This window comes from Microtus pennsylvanicus, chromosome 8, assembly GCF_037038515.1.
Source record: "Microtus pennsylvanicus isolate mMicPen1 chromosome 8, mMicPen1.hap1, whole genome shotgun sequence".
Classification (NCBI taxonomy): Eukaryota; Metazoa; Chordata; class Mammalia; order Rodentia; family Cricetidae; genus Microtus; species Microtus pennsylvanicus.
In genome coordinates, this window is record NC_134586.1 from 33,844,253 (window position 1) to 33,871,277 (window position 27,025).

The 27,025-nt window shown below is 48.5% G+C and overlaps 2 protein-coding genes across 4 annotated transcripts; one reads left to right on the plus strand and one right to left on the minus strand.

The window, feature by feature from the left end:
* Positions 1–755: 755 nt before the first annotated feature.
* On the minus strand, positions 756–14,181 carry Arpc4 (actin related protein 2/3 complex subunit 4). Its single transcript, XM_075983209.1, has 6 exons — positions 13,846–14,181; positions 11,154–11,272; positions 9,480–9,591; positions 7,485–7,580; positions 6,011–6,181; positions 756–1,654 (listed from the first exon to the last, which is right to left on the minus strand). Exons 1-6 carry the CDS (start codon positions 13,846–13,848, stop codon positions 1,649–1,651), a joined length of 507 nt encoding a protein of 168 aa, XP_075839324.1. The 5' UTR covers positions 13,849–14,181; the 3' UTR covers positions 756–1,648.
* An 86-nt stretch (positions 14,182–14,267) lies between these two features.
* Tada3 (transcriptional adaptor 3) lies at positions 14,268–25,742 on the plus strand. 3 transcript variants are annotated; one of them, XM_075983207.1, is made up of 10 exons: positions 14,268–14,384; positions 14,675–14,732; positions 15,858–16,090; positions 16,836–17,086; positions 17,198–17,303; positions 19,759–19,900; positions 19,990–20,093; positions 21,253–21,362; positions 22,014–22,199; positions 24,535–25,742. In XM_075983207.1, exons 3-10 carry the CDS (start codon positions 15,884–15,886, stop codon positions 24,725–24,727), a joined length of 1,299 nt encoding a protein of 432 aa, XP_075839322.1. In that variant the 5' UTR covers positions 14,268–14,384; positions 14,675–14,732; positions 15,858–15,883; the 3' UTR covers positions 24,728–25,742. The 3 variants fall into 3 exon arrangements, with proteins under 3 accessions (XP_075839322.1, XP_075839321.1, XP_075839323.1); XM_075983206.1 differs by lacking the exon at positions 14,268–14,384 and adding an exon at positions 14,409–14,558; XM_075983208.1 differs by lacking the exons at positions 14,268–14,384; positions 14,675–14,732 and adding an exon at positions 14,457–14,558.
* The last annotated feature ends 1,283 nt before the right edge of the window (positions 25,743–27,025 follow it).

Consider the following 27,025-nt stretch of genomic DNA (forward strand, 5'->3'; position numbering starts at 1 on the left):
GTGAGTCAACAGACCTGGCGCAAGGCCAACTGTTCTTGAAGCTTCCCGATACTCTTCTGCGAGCACACTTACCCCTCCTCCACTCCAATCATGACCACTCTCCAATGCCTATTTACAGACCTCACCTTTTCTGGACCTGAGTTGTATCAGAGTATGACTGTCAGGATTGAGGTACAGCAAATAGAGGGATAAACAGAGGGATCAACCACTGCTCACCCAGCACCCGTGTGGCAGGGGCAGTGCTATACAGCTCCCATTGTCTCTACATATTAGGAGACAGCGAGAGAGGACCGCTTACTTCAGGAGCCAGCAAGAAGTCATAGGCAGTATCTGATGAACTTCCTGAGTAACCTACAACTAACTGTCCAACACCTGTTAAGTCACTAGTGGGACTCAGACTTTGGGATGGTGTGGAGAGTGATTCCGATAGCACAGGCAGAAGTCTCCCTCGAGCTCATAGGATGTGAGATCTGGAGCAAGCGATTTTGGAATGTGGCACCTGTAATCCTCATCCACAAAGTGGGATCCTGGTTTCTGAGGATACCTGAAGATAGAATAGAAGCATGATGTGGAAAACACTGCTGTCTCTGTTCAGGCAGAGACCACCTTCAGAAGAAGGGCGACTGACTGCAGTGAAGGTCTCTGGTCTCCCAATGACAAAATTGTCTGGTGGACTGCTCCAGACCCAGTGCGGTCATACACGACTCCAAGGAATAAAAAGCCCTGTCCTTCCACACATACACAGAGCACAGACCTCATGCAACCCCAAAGGGGCAGGAAGAAACTTTAATTAGGGGAAGGGAGGATTCATCAGAATCAGAGACAGCGAGCATGGGAGCAGAGGAGCCAGAGCAGGCGAGGCCCAGCTGGGCCCTCAAGGACTCACCTCTGCACCTCCAGCACAGGCACTGTACCCAGACAGGCAAGCCTTGGGGCCTCTCAGCTGGGGAGGTGTTTGGGGGGGAACTCCAGGTAGCCCCTGCAGCCAGAAGTTGCCTGGCTTTTGGACCGCAGCTGCTAGGTCTGCCTGGCAATCATGGATTCAGCCCTTGCTCCCAACCAGTACGGTGGCCATCTTCAGACAGAACTCAGGCTAGTAAGGAGTCCTTACCACCTCTACTGGGCCCAAGGAGGCTTGTGAGTACGACAGCAAGGAAGAGAGACTGGAGTCTGAAACCTCCCTCTCTCCCCACCTGGGGTAGCACAGGAAAAATAGTCGCCTTCTGGCTCCAGGCCCGCCCAGACCACAGCGACCAATAAGGTACAATCACTGGGGCCAGTCACAGCCACTGGAGGTGGAGGTTGTTGGTTTAAAAAAAAAAAAAAAAAAGACAAAAAGGTTACAGTCTTCTACAAGCACAGAGTTTAGGTTTCAAGACATTTAAAAAAAAAGTCTGTCCCGGCCCAGGGGACTGAACATCAGAAGCTAGCCTGACCAGACACGTGTGGGCTCGGGGCAGGTCCACTGCTGCCTTTTTTGCACAGCCAGCAAGCACACCACACCCGCCTCCCGCATCCGATGCCCACCCAACCCAGCTTCCTGCTGCTGCTGCACCGCTGCTCCGGGGTTGACTTCAGGACACCGTCGCAGATGCGCAGAGACACAGGGAAGGCCAAGGGGGAAGGCCACGAGATCCAGCCAGATGATTTAAAACTGTTGAAGAGAATGACAGGCAATGAATGGGGGTTATTATATCCTGCCTGAAGAGCCTGTTCCAGGTGAGCCAGCTCTGAGCTGGTTTTGTTCAGGTCTCTGAGTACAGGATCAGCTTTTGGCACTTCATGAGCATACTCTCTGTGAACCTCCATGTGGGCACTAGGAACCAAACCCAGTCCTCGGAAAGAGTGACAAGTGCTCTTTACCACCAAGTCATCTCTACAGCTCCATGAGCATGCTCTTAATCTGGCTGAACTCTGGCAGTGATCTGAAGGCACTAGCCTAGAACACAGGTTTTAAGTGCTAAGGGCTTCCCCACAGCTTGTTGGGTAACTGAAGCAGCTTTAGACATGGGACCCACATGTGAAGGGCTGGAGGATTCCAAGCCAAGGAGAGAGGGACAAGGTCTAGTACTTTATGTTAAACTTTGGGTGATTGTCAAATGACAACAGAGCTGAGCAGAGCTTTCTGCTCCCTGTGGTAGCACATTCACAATCCTAGCCTTTAGGAAAGCAGAGGCACAAGGATCAGGTCAAGGCCATAGTCAACGGCAAGCGAATTCAGGGGCAGCCTGAGCTGTTTCCCTGCCTCCCTCCTAGAAAGAGGGGGAGAGCCGGGTGGTGGAGGCACATGCCTTTTTAATCCCAGAGGCAGGTGGATCTCTGTGAGTTCGAGGCCAGTCTGGTCTACAGAGTGAGTTCCAGGACAGGTTCCAAAGCTACACAGAGAAACTCTGTCTCAACAAACAAACAAACAAACGACAAAAAACAAAAAGACAGGGAGGGAAGGGAAGGAAGAGAAAAGGAGGGGAGGGCAGACAGAAGGAAGGGAAAGGAAGGGACAGGATGAAATGCTTTCTGCCCTCAGGTATCGCCATGGTTCCCAGAACAACCCTGGACACTTATAAACCAGAGACTGCAATGACTGAGCACAGCCCAAGACTGTACCGCATGATGCTCAAAGCTATGAATTAGTTGCCAACTGTGAAGGTAACAGATGCCACTACCAAATTCAAATTTGGGGATTCGTTTGAACGATTTGTTCTGGCCTGGCTGTGTAGGCTTGCAATCCCAGCTACTACAGCGGCTGAGGTAGGGTGACTGCAAATCTGAGGACTCTTGGACTAAAAGTAAAAAGCAGGCTGGGCCAGGGCTCAAGCAGCACGAGCCCTTGGCTTGGCTCAACTCTAAGCTCCAGAAGCAAAAACCGGGACAAGGAGGCAGTAATGGGCTGCAGCTGCCTGGTGTTATCTGTTTTCAGAGGTAAGTGCTACCAGGTCCCACTCAGCCGGGCGGTGGTGGCGCACGCTTTTAATCCCAGCACTCGGGAGGCAGAGGCAGGCGGATCTCTGTGTTTGAGGCCAGCCTGGTCTACAGAGCGAGTTCCAGGACAGGCTCCAATGCTACAGAGAAACCCTGTCTCGAAAAGAACCAAACCAAAAAAAAAAAAAGCCCACTCGGCATTTCTCTGCTTTCAGTTATTAGGCACTGGGCACTTCAAGAGCCTCACCTTACTCTCAGCAAAATGCTAACATATGTCTCAAAGGCTTTTTTCAGTAGGTTTTATTTAATTGCATGAGTGTTTCTCTTGCAGGTAATGTCTGTACTGTTTGTGTACCTGATGCCCAGAAATCAGAAGAGGATTTTAGATCCCCCGAAAGTGAAGTTACAGATGGTTCTAAGTCATCACACTGGTGCTGAAAACCTTACCTGGTCCTCTGGAAAGAGTAGCAAATGCTCTTAACTGCTGAGCAAATCCCCCACCTTTCAGACTGTTTTAAAGTTTTTCTTTTTTAAAAATAGAACAAAAGTAAACAAAACAAAACCCAAACAAACAAACAGAAAATGTGGGAAACTAGGGGAGGTGACTTGGGCTAGAGTGCTTTCTGGCTGTGCATGAAAATCTAAGTTTATTCTCCAGCACCACCCATGGAAAAAGGGGTGTGTGCCTATAATCCCAGTGCTGGGGGCCGTGGGGTGGGGGGGTACAGACAAGCCGATCCTGGGGATTCACTGGCCAGTGAATTCACAGCCAGTCTGCTGAAATGGCAGACTCCAAGTTGAATTAGAGACCAAAAACAAGGTGAAAGGCAAAAGAGAAGACAACCAATGCTGATGTCTGGGTGGCTCCTGCAGACATGTACACACATGCATGTACTACATGTCCATGCACAAATACATTTCTAAAACCAATGGGATGAAGAAACAGCACTATGGTTAAGAAGACTTGCAGCTCTTCCAGAGGACCTGAGTTCAATTCCCAGCACTCATGTTGGGTGGCTTGCAACTGCCTGTAACTCTAGTTCCTGGGTCATCTGGCCTCCTTAGGTACCTGCACTCGTGCATATGTATACACACACACACACACTTCAAATAATAATAATAAAAAAAAAACCTAAAAAAAAACCCAACAGGCCAGGCGGTGGTAGCACATGCCTTTAACTTTAATCCCAGCACTTGGGAGGCAGAGGTAGGCGGATCTCTCTGAGTTCGAGCCCAGCCTGGTCTACAAGAGCTAATGCCAGGACAGGCACCAAAAACTACAGAGAAACCTGTCTCAAAAACAGACAAACAAAAACAAAACAAAACAAAAAAACAACAACAAAAAACAACAAATAAAAAAGAACATAAATTTATTACACAGTCTGGGGTCAGGGTTTTCACTCAGGGACCCTGTTAGGCCAGGGTTTGCTTTTCAGCATTTTGTCTCTCACTGGTCTTATATTTATTCCGTATTTATGCTCTACTCCATGGGGCTGGTATACAGCAAGTTCAAGGACAGGATACTCTGGGAGGACACCATTTGTCCCCTCTATCACACACACACAGACACTGGGCTTCAGGTCCTGTGAGTCCCACACCTGGCTCCCCCTTAGCCCCTGCATCCATTTCAGGTGTTTTTTGTCCACTCCCTCACAGCTGGTCTGGCAGGGGATGGTACAGCCTGGAAACAACACCATTAAACCCAGGATGAGCCCCTGGGTTTGTTGTCCCAAGTTCTGAGCCCCTCTCAGCCAGAAGTACAGAGCTGGTTACCGCTCCCATTCCACTCTGGATTCAGCTGAAAGAGATTGTCCCAGTACAGACCCTACCCTGTCCTTTAGTCTGCCCACCTGTGAAGCTCAGAAACACAACTGGGAAGTTCTTACACATTTACTTAACATATGTATAAGGTCCTAATACTGCTGACTGGTCAGACCTCTGCCAAACTCCCAGTTTAAAGGGAAGCACGCAAACATTGGAACAATGAAACAAACCAGAACCCCACACATTTACTAGGGGCTCCAGGCATGGGAGGGGCAGGCCCTATTTTGCTATTTTGAGTGGTACAAGAGTATGTTGTTTGAACTTTACTGCCTCCATAAAAATTTAAGTGCAGCTAGGTATTGGTGACACACACCTTTAATCCCAGCACTCAGAAGGCAGAAGCAGGCGGATCTCTGTGAGTCCAGACTGATCTACACGGCAAGTTCCAGGCCTGTCAAGGCTACATAGTGAGACCAGGCATCAAAAACAAAAGACAACAAATATGAAGCCTCTCTGGAGAACCTGAGCCCCAGGTGACTGCACACCCCCAGCACTCTCTCGGCCTCCCTGAGAGGCACACACTAACAGCAGCACCCATCACTGCTGCGGGAGGCAGGAGGCAGGCCCACACTTGGATCTGATTTGGAGTATAAACAACACAGCCTTGCTCCCTGGCCACCCACAGGATAATTAAACCCCAGGGGATGTGGGTATCATCTCCATTTTTAGGATTCTGAACTCCCCAGGGCTGGGTCTGTTTGCACTAGTAAGGAGAAAACATGAACTCTACCAAGGAGGGATCAACAGCTCTGAGAGGAATGTATCAACAAACCAGAGACTGGAAGGCAGCGGCATTCCTGAATCTCTAGACAAAGCTGTGCTGCCGGCTCCTCATGTAAACAACTCCTCCTCCCAGAGCACTGCAGTCCTGCAGCTGATCGGCACAAGTTGTGAGTAATAGAAAACATGTTGAAGAAACCATAGCAGTAAGCCCGAGAAACAGACACTGAAGAAAATATTTATGTCTGTTTGGGAAGTGGACTGATGATTAACTCTCAAAGGAGTCACAAGGTACTTTATCTTCCTCTCTCGGGTTTGAACTAGGACAGGTAGAGACTAGGTAGAACTGGGAAATACAGAATTCATGCCTACAATTCCACCAAGACTTGCCTCCCAGACTTGCCGAAATAAAAACAACAACAACAAAAACAACCTGGGGCTCAAGGATGAACTCTTTGGCCTCACTCAGGACTATCTTGTCAATGCCACATTCCCAGAACCCATAGTTTCTTCCACCTCTGCTACGGAGTGGCAAGGCCCTACTCACATTCTTGAGGAACTCCTCGGCCACAATGCGGGCCCGGGCATTGACTGACAGTTTCATCTCACTGATCTCCTTGTCAATCTCCTCCATGAAGTGGATTACAAAGTCCACCAATTTGTGTTTGTACATCTGCTCCGTGTGGAAGTTGGTGATGAGAAAGCTGATGTCATACCCCTGGGGAGAGAAGCCAGCAGGGAGGGGCGGAAGAGAGGAGACAAAATTAGCCCCCAGGGACACTTGGTTGTCATATCTTCTCCACTCTCACACAAAGCTTCCAAATGCTACCATCTTCTCCCAGGTTATATACTCGTCCTTCAGTCAGCAACCCACTTGCTTGGGGAGGGGGCAAAGGTGAGTTCACATTTTGTGTGTCTGTCGGACCCAAGCAACTGAACCTGGTTCAAAATTGTGTGCCAGGTCGGATGTCCCTGAAAGTCTGTGGCATAAACAGGCCTGTGTTCAAAATAAGCAAAGGGAATAAAGGGACCACCTATCTTATTTCAAAGAATCCAGTCCAATAGTAAAAAACACAGGAGACCTGACCCGGCCGAGGACAGAACTGGAGCTGTTTGCTACAGGAGAATGTGTGAGAGTGAGCTCATTTACTCTAGAGTGAGGACAGAGAGAGAACGTGGCTCAAGGTGAAGAACCATTTAGTATGCCGGATGATGGTCTTTACTGTTCTAACATGGTGGCTGCTAGGCTGGTCACCAGGGAGACTTGGCAGGGGGCCCATGGAGTAGACTCAAGCACCTTTAAATACAAAGGCAGGCAGCCAGCATCTCACTGCTTACTGGGGCTTTGAGAGGCGGGACTTAAGTTGGAAAAGCTTAGGAAGGTTTTTGTTTTGTTTTTCTTCCTTCCTTCTCCGCCCCCCCTCCCCCCACCCGTTTGGAAATATGTATCAAAATGTAGCCTAGGCTGGCCTCAAACACATGATTCTCTTGTCTTAGTCAAGAGTACAAGAGCCGGGCGGTGGTGGCGCACGCCTTTAATCCCAGCACTCGGATCTCTGTGAGTTCGAGACCAGCCTGGTCTACAGAGCTAGTTCCAGGACAGGCTCCAAAGCCACAGAGAAACCCTGTCTCGAAAAAAACCAAAAAAAAAAAAAAAAAAAAAAAAAAAGAGTACAAGAATGCCCATCACACCCAGTGCAGGAAGGATTTTGAAATCATTATTTTGTCTGTGACAAGGCTCAAGATTCTGTGGAGGGCACTGCACAGACCTCCCCCTCCTAGGGTTCTGTCTCCCTGTTACCATGTATGACTGACTCAGTCAAGGCAGTGATACCCTAGCTCTGGAAAAGCAGCAGCCCTTGGCCTACAATCCCACAGACCCAGGGAATAGTTGTCCAGCTACTTGCCCAGCAGTGCAAAGCCTTGGGTTCCATCCCCCATACTGCAAAAAAATCAAACAATCCCGGGCCACCCAGAGGCAGAACCCTGGTAATTACAAATACCAGAAGCATAGGTCTCACCTCCACAGGTTTCCTTCGAAGGATAAAGAAGTTCTCTGCTCGCATCATCATGAAGCGCATGAATTTATGGCATAAAATCTTCTCAATCTCATCAGCCTGGTGACAGCAAGAGAAAGACGGCTCTCCAGTCAACATGCATAACCACCGTGAGCCTGGCTTTCCAGTCCCAGGACCTCCCCGCTGCAGTGAGGCTTGGTGGAAACAAAAACTGCTGACCTTTGAACTGCTAACTGAAGGGAGGACCTAGCCAGGGCATTTCTGAGATCCCCTCTCATGCCATGGCGGGAACTCTGGCAAGCTAGTCCTCCATCAGCTCTAGTGGAGCCCACACCTGTATCTGAAGCTACCTGACCTTTCTCACGTCACTAGTGTGGACCACCGGGGTATGAGAGGCTTCCTCCAGGAGTGTCTGCCTTGACATTACTAAAATCCAACAATCCTGAAATCTTTCCTTTCTCAAATCTTCCAATTACCCCTGCATCTAGGCCATCAGACACCAGTAGAGCCACACAGCCTCCCAGTGGTCCTTACTTTTGTTTTTTTTAAAAAAAAAAACCCTGAAAGCTTTCAAAGGCAAGAAGTTGCTAATCTGAATTTTGCAACATTGTTTTAATTGTATTTTTAGGGCTGTCTGCTGGGGAAGGAGCAAATGAAACTGTTTTCCTACTTAGGATACAAAGTTTCTCTTCAAGCCGGAAACAGAATCTAGGAAACAGAATCTAGGTCAAGTTTAAAACAAACATTAAATAACCATTCAAGTGATACTAAGACAAACAGCAACATCCAGACCTCTGTGATAGACATTTGTTAAATATTGCCCAAGAAAATGTGTAAAAATAAAATTCTACTTTATACATATATGAATTGGAACAGAGCAGAAAGCTCAGAAAGAAACTGAAATATTTATAATCAATTGATTTCCAACAAAAGCACCAAGATCACAACAGCAAGAATTTCTTCAACAAATTGTGCTGACAACTGAACATTCATACGTGGAAGAGTGAAACTAGACCCTTATTTTGCACCATATACAAAAATTAACTCTAGCCGGGTGGTGGTGGCGCACGCCTTTAATCCCAGCACTCGGGAGGCAGAGGCAGGCGGATCTCTGTGAGTTCGAGACCAGCCTGGTCTACAAGAGCTAGTTCCAGGACAGGCTCCAAAACCACAGAGAAACCCTGTCTCGAAAAACCAAAAAAAAAAAAAAAAAAAATTAACTCTAGATGGATAAAACACCTGTAAGTAGATCCTCCAACTATAAGACTACTTGAGAAAATACACAAAGAAAACGCCATGATACTTGTCTGGGAAATTACTGTTAGACAGACATTCAGTTCCGATAGCTTCACCAGAGCTCTTGTTGGCATTTTCTTTCTTTCTTTTTTTTGGGGGGGCATTTTCCTTTCTGATTCTGGATGTATCATCCCACCCACTGCTGGCCTGCACAGTTGATTCTGAAAGGCAAGCCAGAATCAGACAGTCTGCTCTCTCTCTCTTTTTGAGTTTTGTATGTGCATGTGTGCTGTACCTATTTTTAAATGAAGTGGCAATTTCAAAACCTATGGCTATCAAACCAGTGCTGGTTGGTTGGTTGGTACGGTTCTGAGTACACACAACCACCACCTGTTAGAAACCTTCTCTGGCCAACACCCAGCTGGCCCCATGTCCTTGCCTGCTACATTTCCTTTTCTGTAATCCAGAGCGAGGCCTCTGAGATAGGGTTGCTGACATTTTATTCTACTGACCCACTTTTTGTTTTGTTTGTTTTTTGGTAAGATAGGGACTTACCAAGTAGCCCAGGCTGGCCTTGGCTTTCCATCTTTAGCCTCAGATGTCCAAGTGCTAGGATTACAGGTACCTGCCTCCACCAGCTTGTTCTGGCCAGTCATGCCACGTAAACTCCTGCAAGCAGGCTCTGACTCTAGCCCACTGACCTTCCAGATGGGACCCTGCTGTAAAGAGCACTCCTAACTATGCCCCTCCATGGCGACTCACCTGTTTCACAGCAATGCTGACCCGGACAGAGTTGATGGAACCCTCGATCAGAACCTTTTCCTTCTCATTCCTGCTGATGGTAACAGGTTGCAATAGGAGCTCTTTGCTACTCCTAAAAATACAAAATCGGAGGACCAAGCTGACGCCATTGACTCTAGGCATTTGTAAAGGTACCCATGGTTTATAAACTGTCACCATTTGAAAATGCCTATTGAAAACCTTGTATATCAAGTAATAACATAGTCCATCCTAACATTTGAATTGTTTGATATATAGCAATCACTTTGGGGATGGGGAATATAGTTCAGCTGTAGAGTGTGTGCCCAGGATGCCCAAGGGCCTGGGTTCAATCCCCAGCAATAAAATATTTTTATCTCTTTCTCTTCCGGTCGCAGGCGCTTCGGGAGCCGCCGATTACCGTCCAGCCATGGCCAAGTCCAAGAACCACACCACACACAACCAGTCCCGGAAATGGCACAGAAACGGCATCAAGAAACCCCGGTCACAAAGATACGAATCTCTCAAGGGGGTTGACCCCAAGTTCCTGAGGAACATGCGCTTTGCCAAGAAGCACAACAAGAAAGGCCTGAAGAAGATGCAGGCAAATAATGCAAAGGCCATGAGCGCACGTGCGGAGGCCATCAAGGCCCTGGTGAAGCCCCAGGTGGTGAAGCCCAAGGTGCCAAAGGGCCCCACCCGCAAACTCACCCGTCTGGCTTTAATTGCTCACCCCAAGCTTGGGAAGCGGATTAGAAGCTACATGGCCAGTGGCCGTAGGCTCCAAAAAACAAAGCCCAAGGTTCAAGCCAAGGCAGAGGCCTCAGCTGCAGCTCAGGCTCCCAAAGGTGCCCAGGCCCCTGTGAAGGCCCCATAAAAAAGGTCGCAGTCTGCCAGTGTGAAGACAGATGGACTGGTGTGAACACCTACACAGTATTTGCAGATGTTCAGGACCTTATGCTGTTTTTACAAATAAACTTGAGGCAAGTTCTGTTAAAAAAAAAAAAAAAAAAAAAAAAAAATATTTTTATCATCTATGTGGTAACGCAGCTTTACTTCAACTATGTACATCCCAGATTTTTTCCCCTTTGCTTCTTTTGATTTCTTGAGAAGACTTGTTGTGTAGCTGAGGCTAGCCCTGACCCTGTGGCTCTATTGCTATTGCCTCAGCCTCCCATGTGCTGGGATTAACAGTCTATGTCATCTCTTGCCAGATGAAATTTCAAAGAGGAAGAATATTTACTTATGGAATGAAAACCAGATAAGAGAAAAATGCATTCAAAATACCAAGTATTTGGATGTAAGAGGGTCTAAGCTGTCTGGCAGTTATTAATGATAAAAAGTAAAAAAGTCCTGATCCTTAAATTATTAATTCAGAGATGTCATCTCTGGGAACTAAATCCTCTTGCCACTTCTGGAGCTGCCAATGACTCGGTAACACTACCAGAGACACTTCTGCACAGCTGCTCTAAGAAGCCACACTCTGGGGTAGGTCTCCCATAGGGTTTGGCCTGTCAACCCACTACCCTATTTTCTTAATTCCAAATTGGGAACCACCATTCATCCAGCAGCAGGACACAAGTCACTGAAGGAATCTTGGCAGTTCTAAGACATTAAATTCATGACCCCCTTAGACAGGATCTACTCTTCTCAGCCCCACTCTGGCCTTCTCCCTACCTGACTTCGACCTCTGGCTTGTTGTGTCTTTCCACGACCTGGGAGGAGAAGTTCTCCAGGCAGAGGGCAGCCTGCAGTGTGGCCCGCACGGCACTAAGATAGGGGCGGAGAGTGGCAGTCTGCAGAAATAAACCCAAGATTAGGAAGGACCAGGATCAGAGTCTGCCTCACGAAAGCCAGTCTTGCCCCACCCCACCCCCGCCCCAGCTCCCACGGAAGGAAAATAGTACTGAAGGCTTCAGGCAGTCATCACACAAAACAGAACACACCACACTCTCAAGATACAGCCCAGTCGGGAGCCTAGAGCGGTGGTTCCCAGCAGCAAACAACGCTGCTTGGAATTAAGCAAAATGCAGAGAAAAAAAACAAAACAAAACCCCCCTGACAGTTATGACCTAGGGGCGGGGGAGGGACCATGGACTTCAGTGGACACAGGCAGCAGGGGGCATGCTCCCTAACATCTGGAACGCACAATACAATTACCTACCCCCAAAAGTCACCAGTGCCAAGGCTGAGTAATACTGGTCTAGAAGGGTCCATGTCTTCCACCTATTTTCTACACTGACAGATGTATTGATCCATGCCCTGAGCATGCTGGGAGTTCAGTCAGATTACTTCTGCTCTCAAATAGCTCAACTGGGATCACAAAGGGTAATGGAGGGCAAAATGTAACATAACTAGATTTTTCAATAACCTATACTAAGGAAGCTAGTTTGACTAGATACTAGATCAGGGAGGTTTTACAATGAGAACAGTAGACTGAGGACATTCTCAGTAGAGTGGACAAGGTCACGTCTCCGGCAAGCTCTCCCCTCAGGGCTTATCATAGGCCGCCCCACCACCTGTACTCTCCTCCCCGCGGCTTAGGTCAGTCTCTCAGAGCTCAGCTTATTGAGGAGGCCTCTTCCTTCCTCAAAGTGGTCTTTTCTACTTCCTTCCCCAGCACTTACCATAGCTTATGATATGTACACTTTACATATAATCCACAAGACATTTTCATGTAGTTTGTTACATGAATTTTCCTTCACTAGATTGTAATTCTCATGGTCAACAGACAACTTTATTCAGCCATGCAGGCTGCAACTAATTCAGTACCTCCTGGACACTGTGTCTTACAAATTTCCTATAGAGTAAATGAACACGTGATCTATGAGAAGCATTTTAAATCACACAGATCAGGCTGCAAAGACAGGCTGGGATAAAACCCTAGACAATCTAGATGCCAGTCCAGTTAGCTTTTCTCTCAATGTGACAGGAAGCACTGGGACTTTCTAAGGAGGAAGTTACATGGCTTCAGCGGCACAGAGGCTCTCTGGAGAATGGAATGGAGAGGGAAGTGAGACTCACGGCAGAGAAGAGGTCTGAGTACAGACTGGAGCAGTGGAGACAGGCAGGGGAAGTTGAATAAGTGAAGACAAACGGGACAGACATCAGACAGAGTGGGGGAAAAGCTAAAAACCTAACTAACTTCCGGTCAGTGGTCACGGAGCTCAGCATCAGGGTCTGTCTACATACTGGAGAATTGTACTTATATGTCAACCAAGAAAAGGCAAAACTAGAAGGGCGAAAAATCAGAAGTTGTCTGGGGTAGTGGGTAGCATTGGAAGAGCGACAGAATGTTCTCTTCCTAGATTGTAGCAGTGGCTGGTTATTTTGTCAATAGCCAAAGAAAGAAAACTAAAAGTGAATTCTAGGTAGCTAGCCCTGTGGTGTTTGCCTTTTAGCGAAAAGATGGTTTCACTAAACTGGGTGGTAGTGGCTTACACTTTTAATCCCAGCACTCAGGAAACAGAGGCAGGGAGATCTCTGTGAGTTCGAGGCCAGCCTGGTCTACAGAGTGAGTTCCAGAATAGGTTCCAAAGCTACAGAGAAACCCTGTCTCGAAAAACTAAACCAAAACAAAACAAAAAAATTAAGTACAATAAACTTAAATGCTTAAAAATGAAAAGCCATCTCCTCAGCCAAAGGGAAACAGCTTTTAGACTGAGGAATGAAACCAGTTAGGACACAGGAGAATGAACAAGTTTAGAAAGGTGGATGGCGTTTGAACAAGAGGGTCTAATTTCAATGTGTCTCCTCCGGACAGTCGCGTCACAGGAGCGTGGCAAGCAGTCCAGTCTTCAGAACTGTGGTCATCAAACCCAGCATGACCGGGGAATGCAATAGGAAGAGAGACCCAACAGTACGGAACACCTACAGACACAAACCCGAGCATCCCCTGGCAGGAAAGGGTCAGCGGTCAACAGCGTTTACACACCTTAAAGTCAACACCGTACCGCACTACTAGGAAGGAGTCTGAATCACCACAGAACCTTCATTGAGGCGAACGAACCTCTACCGTGGATGGAAAGGAGGCCCCGCTTCATTCCTCAGCAGTACTACCTCGGCTGCGAGCCGCTACCACAGGCCTAGTAGCCCCGCTTCCTGCCTCCTCGAACTTTGGGGAGAGGCCATTCCTTCCGGGATGCCAAACTTGGAAGCCTCTGGGCCCGCTCCTGCCCAGTTCTCCTCCCAGCTCGCCCCTTCCTCCTCGCCTCGGCCCTCGTCCCACCCTCTGCCTCCCCATTCTCATCGTGCCCCCTCATCCCAGAGCAACCTCCGGCCGCAAGCCCTGGCTGCAAACAGCATCTCCCCCAGACCCAAAGCCTCTCCAGGCAAGACACAAGGAGGCCCCCAGCCCAGGGTCTCTCACCATCGCGGGAGCTGTCTGGGCCGGAAAGCGGAAGTACGGAAGTGCCCGGCTCCGCGACGCCTGCCCTTTCGCGAGAGGCGCAGCCGCAGTCTCCGCCAGCACTTCCGGGGGGTACCATTTCGGTCAGGACCGGGGAGGATTCCCGAGCGACGTTCGGATCTCCGGGACGATTTCATATTCGGACCGCTGGGACTTGTAGGAGGCCTGCAGTGACACGAAGTACTCGAGGCCCCTTGGGTCTCCGTACATCTTTTGCCAGCGCCCTTGGTTCTTGTGGCCTTGGTTGTAACTTTACCCCTCCCCACGTAACAATAGTGCAGCCCGACCTCAGGTTGGGCACCAAATTAGGACAGGCCGAGCAGGAGAAGCCCGGCGTTTCTTCCGGTGGTGCTCCCCCTATCCTCTCCGGACTCCTCCTACTAGCAGCCCTGGGGCTCGGCCGGGAAGCCGGTCCCTAGGGAACTCGATTCTGAGCCCCGCCCTAGCCCCTGGCTGCTTCCTAGGGGGACACCTCAGGCCTAGCATTCCACCTGTCGGAGGTTCGTAGGTGGCCTTACACCTCCCCCCAGGCCACTGTCGGCTGGCCGTGTCCCCGCCCTCGCGTCAACTGCAGGGGGCCCGCCCATAGCCAGTTCCGGGGCGGTTGCTCTGATAGCCCTGAACTCCCCGCCCCCTCCTGCAGCCCGGGTCCTGTAGGAGGCCTCAGAGAGGAGGTAGGAGAGGTGGGGGCTGTGTGAGGGGCTCCCTAGAGGACGAGGACCCTGGAGGCGGGATCTTGGGGCGGCACACAGGTGGAGCCAGCCATTAAGCAGTCCCACTTCTGTGCCAGGTACTGAACTGGGCATTTGACGAGCATCACTTCTTAATCCTCAGAACATTCCAGGGAGGTAGGTACCCTTAATGTCCCCATTTTACAGATTTATACTTTTTAATGGGGAAACGGACCGAGGCATCATTTCTTGTCCTGGGAAAAAAACTGAGATTCAGGTTAAATAGCATGCTTAGGAAGGGCACAGAAGAAGAAAATGGGCTGGAATTTAGTTCTGTCTGCTTGACCAGCTCGTGTTCCAAACTAGCTAGGGACAGAGAGAAGGTGCAAAGGTTTGGAATGAGGTGAGACAAGGAGAGGCTGGTCGAACCCCGTAAGAAAGAATGTTTGAAACAGCCCACCATAGGAAAACAGGCGATAGGAAGATAGGGCAGACTGGTATCTCTCTTGTAGTGCAGGTTTAAGACTATTTGGGTTTGAATTGCAGTTAGGAGGCTGGGCCTAATCATGTTGTAAACTTAGCTGCTTGGGAGGCTGAAGCAGGTGGTTCATAAGTTCAAGGCCTGCCCTGGCAACTTAGTAAGAGCTGAATTCATGAAAGGAGGCTGAATGTAACCTAGTCTGCACATGGTCTGGGGCCCTGACCTGGCTCCCCAGTGCTACATAAGCCAGGTGTGGTTACATGCCTGGAATTCCATCACTTGGGAGGTGGGAATAAATCTTTGGTTTACTTAGTTACTTTGAGACCAGCCTGGGTTGTAAAAAAAAGTAAATAAAAAGGACTGGAAGCCAGGTGTGGTGGTGCACGCCTTTAAGCCAGCACCCTGAGAGGTAGAGGCAGGTATAATGAGTACCAGGCCAGCCAGCCAAGGCTACTTAGTGAGACTTTGCTCAAAAAAAAAAAAAAGAAAGAAAGAAAGAAAGAAAGAAAGAAAGAAAGAAAGCACTGGAGATAGACCATGTGTGAGACTCTGGGTTCAGTCTTAGCGCTACCAAAACAAAAAAAATGAATTGCAGTTAGGAATCTAGGCAACTCTTTTAGAGTCTGTTTCCTTTTTTGTCAAAAAGAAAGAAAGCATCAAGTCCACCCCCAAAACTGCATAATTCAGTGGCACAAGCCTCAGGACTCTGACCAGGAGCTTTGCAGTCAGCCTGATTTATAAAGGCCCTGAAGCCTGGTTTGTTTGTTGGACCTCTGTCCCGTTCCTCTTCGTCTCCCACCCAGCGGGCTGCTCCTCTCTAGTTTTCCAGGGTCCCATCTCCTGGGCCATGAGTGAGCTGAAGGACTGCCCATTGCAATTCCATGATTTCAAGTCTGTGGACCACCTGAAGGTCTGTCCCCGGTACACAGCAGTGCTGGCCCGCTCTGAGGACGATGGGATTGGGATTGAGGAGCTGGACACCCTGCAGCTGGAGCTTGAGACCCTGCTGTCCTCTGCTAGCCGGCGGCTGCGTGTGCTGGAAGCTGAAACCCAGGTGATTTTTCCCATCACTGGGGACGGACTGTGTCAAGTTATGGGATGGGGCATTAGGTTAATTCTCTCTGTTGAGGCTGGGGGATGGATGGGGGAGAGATCCTAATGGAAATCACGACAGCAGAGTTAAGACCCAAGGGCCAACTGAATCCTAGAAGATGGACTCTGACCACTGTAGTCCCTGGATTCCCTGGAAGTTTCCTTAGATACCCTGTGACAGTCAGTTGTTTATGGAGACAAGACTCCCAGGCTGGTTGATGATTGAAATGAAGGTTAACTGGGAGTCTTGATCATCACCAAAAAACCCACTACCAGTGTATTTCCACAGGACTGGTATGCCCTTGGGCATAACCTTTTTTAAATTTCTTTTTTTTTTTTTTTTTTTTTTTTTTTGGTTTTTCGAGACAGGCTTTCTCTGTGGCTTTGGAGCCTATCCTGGAACTAGCTGTTGTAGACCAGGCTGGCCTCAAACTCACAGAGATCTGCCTGCCTCTGCCTCCCAAGTGCTGGGATTAAAGAACTGCGGCGCCACCGCCCAGCTTAAATTTCTTATTTTTAACCTTTTATCAAACAGTCTGGGTAGTTTGGTGACAGAGGAGTCAGTGTAGACCTATGGTTACCTTCATGCGAGAAGTCACACAGGAAGACCTAGGCTTTGAAGGCTCAAATGCTAGATCTCAAGTTATCCGCAGTGGGAAAGAGGTGCTGTCTCTTCTCTACTCAGTGACTACCTTTGTGTGTTTCAGATCCTTACTGACTGGCAGGATAAGAAAGGTGACCGACGATTCCTGAAGCTGGGTCGAGACCATGAGCTTGGTGCTCCTCCAAAACATGGGAAGCCCAAGAAGCAGAAACTGGAAGGGAAGGCAGGACACGGGCCAGGTCCTGGCCCAGGACGACCCAAATCCAAAAACGTTCAACCCAAGATCCAGGAATATGAATTCACTGATGACCCAATCGACGTGCCTCGGATCCCCAAGAATGATGCTCCCAACAGGTTCTGAGCCTGAGGACATAGAAGAGCTAGAGGGGGCCTAGGGACTTGGTGGTGGAGTCTAAAGAGAAAGGAGCCCAAAGGCGCCTACTCAGGGTCTGCTTTTCCCTGCAGGTTCTGGGCCTCTGTGGAGCCCTACTGTGCCGATATCACCAGTGAGGAGGTCCGAACACTAGAGGAGCTCCTGAAGCCCCCTGAAGATGAAGCTGAACATTACAAGGTAGAAACCCTGGGCTCCACAGTCAGAGAACAGGAGGGCTCAGAGGTGCCTCTGAATCCTAGGCAGCAAAGCCCGCATCATCTACTTCTTCCTTCCCAGCCTCCTGCCTGCTGCATTTCCCCTGCAGACACTGAGGCTCAGCTGTCCCAAGTGGTGCATGTGGCAGTGAAGTCCATCCTGTCAGCTTGCCTTGATCCTAAGAGCCTCTGAACACACTCCCTGCTGCTAGACTTCAGCCACGCTTTCTTTCTTTACTTAATATATAAAAGTTAAGTTCCTGTTTCTTTTCCAAGAGACTAGAACTTGCTATGGTACCCAGGCTGACCTTAAACACTTGGATTCACCTCTCTCAGGAGGTCCTTGGATGTCTAGAACCACAAACATATATCACTACATCTGGCTTAAAAGTTTTTGGTTTTGTTGAAACTGGATTTCACATAGCCCAGGCTAGCCTTGAACTTTGTGTAGCTAATAGTGAGCCTGAACTTGTGATCTTCCTTCCTCTGACTCCCTGCGCTGGCATTGCAGGTGTGTGCCACCGTGCCCAGTTTTGCAGTCCTGGTGGAACCCAGGACCCTATGCATTCCAGGCAAGCTCTCTACCAGCAGAGATACATCCTCAGCAAGTTAGTTTTGCTTATCATGAAAATAAAACATGCCCCATAAAAGAAAGTGGACAAGCCCGATGGTGGTGGCACACACCTTTAATCCCAGCACTTGGGAGGCATAGGCAGGCGGATCTCTATGAGTTTGAGACCAGCCTGGTCTACAAGAGCTAGTTCCAGGACAGGCTCCAAAGCTACAGAGAAACCGTGTCTCAGAAAAAAGAAAGAAAGAGAGAGGACAGACATGTGAGGAGGGGACTCTACCAGTCAACTGCCACCGCGGGTGTGCTGCTTCTAGGCCATGCCTAACCCGTTAGCCACAAGATGGAGTCCAAGCGTCTCCGTTCGTGGTGACACCTGGGTTCCCTTCTTCAGTTTTCCTTGGCCCCGGCCCTCTTTCCTGCTGCATTTATCAGCTGCACCAGGCATGTCTTTCTGCTAGTCTCACTAGGGTCTGTGCCCAAACTCTTCTGAGCGAACCATGCTACTGCCACCCTAGATGCCTTCCCAGACTCCTCAGTAGAAAGAGGAAGCTGGGCCCAGTGGCTCACACCTTTCCTCAAGAATAACAGAGGAAGTGGTCTCACTTGGTGACTCCGGGGTCCCTTGGCTGCTTTAATTAGACTTACCTGAATTAAAAAAAAAAAAAGAAAGAAAGAAAAGAAAAGAAAACATTTCTTTGAGGCCAGAGATGTAGTTAATGATAAAGCTCAGAGGTAGGACAAGTGTTTAGCATGGACAGGGCTCCAAATTCAGTCATGACCTAAAGAACTGCAGCAACCTGTAATCTCACTCACTGAGTTTGAGATCACGTCCTACACAAGTCCCTGTCTCAAAGCAAGACAGAAAGAAGCAGGGAAAGGCAGTCCATTTCAGCAGTGTAAGTTTAAGCAATACACACACACAATCCCTTCTCATACCTGCCTTGGGCCCTACTTCTCTTTATAAGAACTACCTGTGATCAAGAGGATCCATAGACACAGTATTTTATACTTTATATCTTTTTGTTGTTGTTTTGTGTTTTTGCTTCTTTCGAGATAGGGTTTCTCTAATAGCTCTGGCTGCCCTGGAACACCATCCTGGGCTTATACTTTACATCTTAATTATTACTGCATATCAGCTTCTAGATGTATTTTAATTTTTGTTTTGTTTGTTTGAGACAAGATAGGGTCTCAGCTCAGGCTCAGGCCCAACCATCATCCTACTTTAGCCTCCTGAGTGCTAAGACAACAGGTGTGTGCCACCACACCCAGCTGCCTTCATTCTTTATATACCTGTTTCTCTTACTAGAGTGTAAGTGTGAAGATTTTATCTTCTGGCCAGGTGGTGACGGTGCACGCTCACCTTTAATCCCAGCATGGAGGTAGAGGCAGGCGGATCTCTGTGAGTTCAAGGCCAACTTGGTCTACCTGCTAGTTCCAGGACAGCTAAAACTGTTACACAGAGAAACCCTGTCTTTTTTTTTTTTTTTTTGGTTTTTCAAGACAGGGTTTCTCTGTGATTTTGGAGCCTGTCCTGGAACCAGCTCTTCTAGACCAGGCTGGTCTTGAACTCACAGAGATCCACCTGCCTCTGCCTCCCAGTGCTGGGATTAAAGGCGTGTGCCACCACCACCCGGAAACCCTGTCTTGAAATAACAAAAAAGAAAAATGTATCTTCTTTGCCTTTTGTGGCACCACCCTTGGCCTTGGGCTAAGGACTTGGGCAGCAAATAAATAAAAAAAAAAAAAAAAAACAGAAAGAATGGAGTGCTTACTGACAGCATCCCATGCCAGGAGAGTCTCCCTCTCACATTCTAGGCTCAGGTAGCCAGTGTTTACCACTTAGGATTGGATGGTGTCTTTGCTGCAGATTCCTCCACTAGGGAAACACTACTCCCAGCGCTGGGCCCAGGAAGATCTGCTAGAGGAGCAGAAGGATGGGGCTCGGGCAGCAGCCGTGGCTGATAAGAAGAAAGGCCTCATGGGACCACTGACTGAACTGGACACGAAAGGTAAGTCCCTCAACTCCCTGTCCACACCAGGCCAGGATCTGAGTTCCCAGAGCTTCAGGCCTCCTTCTGCCTTTCTCTGGCCACTGCAGATGTGGATGCCCTGCTGAAGAAGTCTGAGGCTCAGCATGAGCAGCCAGAAGATGGGTGTCCCTTTGGTGCCCTGACACAGCGCTTGCTGCAGGCCCTGGTGGAGGTGAGCACTCAATTGGGCTGGGAACTACAAGCTAGGTGTGGTAGCATATGCTTGTAATCCCAGCAACACACTATAGAGTCAGACTATGGGCTGGAACTTATAGTCATTCTCCTGTATCGGCTTCCCAGTGCTGGGGTAGCAGATGTGAGCCACCACACTTGGCTTCCATAGATGCCCTTGCTGAGCGTTGGTTAAGGGGAATCCATGCATCCTCTCACTGGAGGCATGTTCTGTGTTAGTTCATGATGCAGCTGAGGAAATTGAGGTTTCTTCAGACCACCAGCTAATAAGTAAAGGTAGAATTCAAACCTGCACTTGAGGTTTCCATGCTTATGCCCTGCCTGACTTTGGAGACATCCTTTTATGTCCTTGAGCCTCCGTTTCCTCTTCTGGCTCTAACACAATAGTTTTTCTCTCAGGGAACAGTTGGGGTGTGCATTCCAGGTAGGCAGAGGCAGCGGGAAGGAAATCTGCCTTAGCCCAGCAGAGACTCCAGCTTAAGTGGCTTTTCATCTGACCACTGTCACTCTGGGCGTGGTTACCACACCCGGCCCTCAGAAATTGGGTGAGGAGGAGTCTGTGAAGGAAGTGTTCTGGGTGTGACTGACACTCTACCTCTTGAGATAACTGGAACGTTTGTCCGTCCCCCCCCCCCCCCCCCCAGTGCATCTGACTACAGGGGAGCCTGGGAAATGTAGTGTAGCTCAGCTTCTGTGGAGAAAAGAGCAGTGCTGGCTGGCACAGTTCCCTGTCACGGTTGTGTTTGTGTCCCCTTCTTTTGCTATCAATATTCCCCTCCCCTCAAAAAACAGATTTCTGAAATGATCAAAGCTTTGAAGGAAACTTTTGTTTGTTTTATTTTTTTGTTTTTTGGGTTTTTTTTTTTTTTGAGACAGGGTTTCTCTGTTTAACAGCCTTTGCTGTCCTGCAACTTGCTTTGTAGACCAGGCTGGCCTCAAACTCACTGAGATCCACCTGCCTCTGCCCCCCAAGTGCTGGGATTAAAGACGTGCGCCACCACTGCCCAGCTGGAGGAAGCTTTTTAACATGAGTGGGATGAAAAAGATGACAGATTATTTCTATCTAGCCTGTAGAGACTATCTGTATGTCAGAGAGGAGCAGAAAAATGGCTTTCTTCTAACCTATCTCTGATTTTTAGGAAAATATTATTTCCCCTATGGAGGACTCTCCTATTCCTGACATGTCTGGGAAAGAATCAGGGGCTGATGGAGCAAGCACCTCTCCCCGAAATCAGAACAAGCCCTTTAGGTGAGTGCCATCCCATCCCCACTCCAGGCTTGACTGTCAGCTTCTGTCTTCTCACGGGGACGCATCTTTGTAAAAGGAAGCTAAGGCCACTTGACCAAGCACAAATGTCTCAGATCAAAGTTCTGGCCTCGTTTCTGGACAGACTTAGCATAAACTTGATCACTGTACCTTTGCTTCTCCTGGAAATAACCCAAGTGCCTATCTAAATGCCAAAACTATATATGAAATAACTCAGTATACTTGACATGAAAGAATTAAAACACTAGAGTACCAAAGTGGGGGAAAGGAGTGATCTTATTTGTACTTTTAAAATATACTTAGCTAAGCGGTGGTGGCGCACGCCTTTAATCCCAGCACTCGGAAGGCAACAGCAGGCGGATCTCTGTGAGTTCGAGACCAGCCTGGTCTACAAGAGCTAGTTCCAGGACAGGCTCCAAAGCTACAGAGAAACCATGTCTCAAAAAACAAATATATATATTATGGATAGAAAAAAGATCTTGGAAATGTCTATCATACAAGATTGTAACTTACACATAACAAGGCCTGAAACATATGTGTGGCTATAGTGGGTTCACAAGGTGAAGAGGCCCAGGATCCTCTGAGGGAGCCTCCAGCTGGCTCTCAGAACTCAGGTGCTGGCCTTGCCTACAGTGTGCCACATACCAAGTCCCTGGAGAGCCGCATCAAGGAGGAGCTGATTGCCCAGGGCCTCCTGGAGTCCGAGGACCGGCCTGCTGAGGACTCAGAGGATGAGGTCCTTGCTGAGCTGCGCAAACGACAGGCGGAGCTGAAGGCACTCAGTGCACACAACCGGACCAAGAAGCATGACCTGCTGAGGTGAGTGAGCACTGTGCCTGGGACCAGCCCTGCTCCCCTGGTTGTGTCTCAGATGGATGTCAAGTGTCAGGCTCTAGCACCCACAACTGACATGGATGGATTTGATTCTTTTTTTTTTTAATATTTATTTATTTATTTATTATGTATACAATATTCTGTCTGTGTGTATGTCTGCAGGCCAGAAGAGGTCATCAGACCTCACTACAGATGGTTGTGAGCCACCATGTGGTTGCCGGGAATTGAACTCAGGACCTTTGGAAGAGCAGGCAGTGCTCTTAACCACTGAGCCATCTCTCCAGCCCCGGATTTGATTCTTTTTTTCAGATTTTTATTCATTTTAATTGTGTGTATGTGGGTTTATGCATACGAGTGCAGGTATCTGTGGTATCAGCTGGAGTTATTGGTGTTTGCTAGCTGCCCAGTGAAAGGTGCTGGTAACTGAACCCCTGCAAAAGCAGTTCACTTTTTAACCACTGGGCCATCTCTCCAGCCCTGGCTCCCTTGGTAAGTATAGTTTGGTAATATATATAGTGTTATATTGTATTGCATTTCTTTGGTTTTTGACTTTTTTTTAAATATTTATTTATTTATTAATTATGGATACAATATTCTGTCAGTGTGTGTGCCTGCAGGCCAGAAGAGGGCACCAGATCTCATTACAGATGGTTGTGAGCCACCATGTGGTTGCTGGGAATTGAACTCAGGACCTTTGGAAGAGCAGGTAGTGCTCTTAACCTCTGAGCCATCTCTCCAGCCCCGGTTTTTGACTTTTTATGTACGTTTTCATTTTCCTCTTTTTTGAGATAGGGTTTCTCTGTGCAACAGTCCTGGCTGTCCTAGAACTCCCTTTATAGATCAGGCTGGCACTTGGGAGGCAGAGGCAGGCAGATATCTGTGAGTTCGAGACTAGCCTGGTCTACAAGAGCTAGTTCCAGGACAGGCTCCAAAAAACCACAGAGAAACCCTGTCTTGAAAAACCAAAAAAAAAAAAAAAAAAAGGTCCTGCCTCACAAAAGAAGGCCAAGGGCCAGCAAGATGGTTCAGCAGGTAAAGGCACTTGCTGCCAAGCCTGTCCACTTGATTTCAGTACCCAAAACCAGATGATAGAGAAAGAAAACCAACTCCTGCAAGTTGCCGTCTGGTCTCCACATACACACCATGGCGTTCAATCTCCTAATAAACACAATTAGTAAAAATAAACAAGGCGAAGCATGCTAGAGAGAGATGGCCAGTTTCAGCCTCTGGCCTCCACGTGCAGCACACACACGTGTGCAGGAGCTCAGCCCTGGAGCTCTGTGCTTCGGGCCCAAGCAGCAAGGGAGACTAGATTTCCTAGAGACCTTCAGCTCCGCCTTCAGTGGAACTAAGTCAGATCCATGCGTGGTAGGAGTGTGGAGCGGCATGCAGGCCTGTCATCCTACACGTGGAAGGGCTACTGCGGGGAGAGTGAGAGCTCAGGCCCAGCAGGAGCTGCTCTCAGTGTTTCAGTCACTCTTGCTCCACCTGAGCCCCGTTTCTTCGCTAGTATAACATGGGAATAATGGTTCTTACTTTGAAAGACTGTTGTGAGAACTTGCTGTATACACATGTGTGTTATGTTAAGTTTATAGGGTTTCATTGTTTTGTTTTGTTTTTTTTGAGAAAAGGTTTCTCTGTGCAACCCTGGCTGTCCTGGAACTCGCTCTGTAGACCAGGCTGGTCTCCAACACAGAGATCAGCCTGCCTCTGCTTTCCAAGGGCTGGGATTAAAAATGTGCACCACCACTGCCCGGTGCTTATCGTTTTTTTTTTTTTAATGTTTATTTTTTTTTTTATTTTATGGGTGTAGGTGTTTTGCCTGCAAGTATGTCCGTGCACCAGGCATGCTGAGCTGTCTCTCCAGCTCCTGGGTTTTATTTTTTAAGCTAAGGATAGTGGCTCACACCTTCCATCTTAGCAATGAGAGGTGGAGGCAGAAAGATTGCCTTAAGTTCAGGGCCCGCTAGACTATATAGTAATTTTCAGGTCAGCCTGGGCTACAGTGTGAAACTATCTCAAAAAAAAAAAAGTATTTTTAGGTTCACAGCAAAATTGACAGAAAGGTAAGAGATTTCCTGTGTGGTCCCACATGCTGCCCCAACTATAAGCAGCATTAAGTTAACATTTTTGAACATTTAAATAATGCCATACACACAGTCCCAGATCAGTGTGGCTTTGCATCTATACACATTGGCTGTGAATGAAACAGGCCAAGGAGTGCCAGCCATAGCTGGGATTGTGAGGAGGCTCAGTCCGGAAGAAGGAGGGGACAAACTCTGGGATGAGGTAACCATGACACTTGGCCCCCCCCCCACAGGTTGGCGAAGGAAGAGGTGAGCCGGCAGGAGCTGAGGCAGCGGGTCCGCATGGCCGACAATGAGGTCATGGATGCCTTTCGCAAGATCATGGCTGCCCGGCAGAAGAAGCGCACCCCCACGAAGAAGGAAAAGGACCAGGCCTGGAAGACCCTGAAGGAGCGGGAGAGCATTCTGAAGCTCCTAGACGGGTAGCCTTGCCTGCTGTTGGCCACTTCCCTGGCCTGGCAAAAGTCCACTTCCGATGAAGCCATTGCTGGGGGCTGCCCATCAAATGACAACAGTCTCAGGGCTGAAATACTCTCAGGCCACTCTCTGAGCTTTTGTGCAGCCAGCATGCAAGGCCTTACTGTGCAGGCCTGGACCTAGCATCTGCCTGGGGCCCCAGATGAGCGGGCTTGTTCCTGGCTGTCCCCTTTCCTTCTTCAGACTCTCGACACCTTCCCCTCGAGGACTTCTTCCTTGTGGGTTTGTAAAGTACAGAATAAAGTGACTGCTGTGTTTTGTTTTGTTTTTAAAAAAATTTCAAAAACACCTACAGTTTTTGAGTATCTGTTACTGTGTAGAAAGGGCTTGGATAGTTAAAATGTTTCAGAAAGGCGTGTTTGGTGGCTCTCAGTTGTTACCACTCACCCACATTTATTTTCGAGCACTTTTTTTCTGAGCCAGCAGGAGCTGAGGCATACAGTGAGGCCATGGATGAGGGCATGGTGGCAGGAGGGTGGGTCCTGGGATTCCTCGGGCAGGGATGCCTTCAGAGCTACTGCACAGGGCCACCAAGGACCCATTCCCTCAGGCTTCCACAGTGCCAGCTCTCACTGAGGTGTCTCAGCTGTGGGTAGCCGGAAGGATCAGCCAAATGGTTCATTTGTGTCTGTTACTGAAGCCAGCTGGCCATGGCCTTCCCAAAAAGCAACAAGCCTTGTCCGTCCCAGATGTTCCCGTGTCTTATCTAAGCCCAAACTGGGCTATTGTCCCCATTTCCGACACAACTGTTAGGGTTAAGGTAACTGCTGCAATGTTTCTCAACCTGTGGGTGGCGATCCCTTTGGGGCTCAACATCCCCTTCACAGAGGTCGCCTAAGATCATTGGAAAACTCAGATATTTACATTATCATTGATAACAGTAGCAAAATTACAGTTCTGAAGCAGCAATAAAAATAGTTTTGGGGAGGGAAATGGGAGGCAGGGAGAAGGTGGAAATTTTTTCAATAAAAAATTAAAATAAAAAATAAAAAAAGAATAGTTTTATGCTTGGGGGTCAGGACAACATGAGGAACTGTATGAAGGGTCACAGTATTAAGAAGGGTGAGAGCCACTGCCCTACTGGGATCTTAATTTTTTAATTTTTTTTTTTTTATTTTCGAGACAAGGTTTCTCCATAGCTTTTGGTTGCTGTCCTGGAACTAGCTATCATAGACCTCAAACTCAGAGATCTGCCTCCCGAGTGGTGGAATTAAAGGCGTGCACCACCACCGCCCGGCCTCCCTACTGGGATATCTTGTTTTAGCTTTTTGTTTTGTTTTGTTTTTGTTTTGTTTGGAGACAGACCTCTGGCTAGCTCTAAACGTGTGGCAATCTTGCTTCTGCCTCATCTGCTGGGATTACAGGCCTGGACCATGGTGCTGCCTGACCTCCTTAGAGTTCCAGTCATGCAGCCCCACAAAGCCGAACCCATCAGCATTCAGGCAGGTAACCAAGCAAAGGCAGGGTGCCATAGCCTGAGCAGGGAGCCTGCCCGAGGGATGCACAGACTGTGCTCTCCTCCCTGTGCCTTCTCCCCAGGCTAGGGTTAGAGTTGAAGAATTGGCAATTTGCTATAGGAAAGGAGGAGACATTTTACTGAGGAAACGACCTACGAACTGAGCCACAAAGAGAGATGAACTTTGTAGTGGCAAGAGCCTGCAATCGCAGGGCGATGGTGGTGCACGCCTTTAATCCCAGCACTCGGGAGGCAGAGGCAGGCAGATCTCTGTGAGTTCGATGCCAACCTGGTCTACAGAGCTAGTTCCAGGACAGGCTCCAAAACCACAGAGAGACCCTGTTTCGAAAAACCAAAAAAAAGAAAAAAAAAAAGCCTGCAATCCCAGCTCTCAGAAGGCTGAGGTAGGGGGGCTGCAGGTTCAGAATATAGACCCTATCTTTTAAAACAAAAGTAGGAGGTTAGCATCTCTCTGCTATGGAATGTCACTGTCAAACCCTTGGCCAATCATAATGACAGGTTCAAAACTGACTGTGACTCAACCAGAGTCACTCAGGCGGTCCTGAAAATTGCTCTGTGGGGTCTGGCATGGTTGTACAAGCCTGCATTCCCAGCCCTTGAGAATTAGAGGCAAGAAAGTCAGGAGTTCAAGGACAGCCTGACTTACTTGAGACCTTGTTGTAAAAACAAAAACAATTGAAGTTGAGCAAGATGGTGTCTTGCAATCCCAGCACTCTGGGGGTAGAGGTAGCTAAATCAGGAGACCAGGGTCTTCGCTGGCTGGATATCAA

What these genes read in the sequence shown, in the direction of transcription:
- Arpc4 (XM_075983209.1), bottom strand. An exon ending in TCAGCATTGCTGTGAAACAG is followed by an intron (nt 7,581 to 9,479) that starts GTGAGTCGCCAT and finishes TGCTGTCACCAG; the next exon opens with GCTGATGAGATTGAGAAGAT. An exon ending in TTCGAAGGAAACCTGTGGAG is followed by an intron (nt 6,182 to 7,484) that starts GTGAGACCTATG and finishes TTCTCTCCCCAG; the next exon opens with GGGTATGACATCAGCTTTCT.
- Tada3 (XM_075983207.1), top strand. Translation starts at nt 15,884, where the DNA reads ATGAGTGAGCTGAAGGACTGCCCATTGCAATTCCATGATTTCAAGTCT. An exon ending in ATGAAGCTGAACATTACAAG is followed by an intron (nt 17,304 to 19,758) that starts GTAGAAACCCTG and finishes TCTTTGCTGCAG; the next exon opens with ATTCCTCCACTAGGGAAACA. An exon ending in GACTGAACTGGACACGAAAG is followed by an intron (nt 19,901 to 19,989) that starts GTAAGTCCCTCA and finishes TGGCCACTGCAG; the next exon opens with ATGTGGATGCCCTGCTGAAG.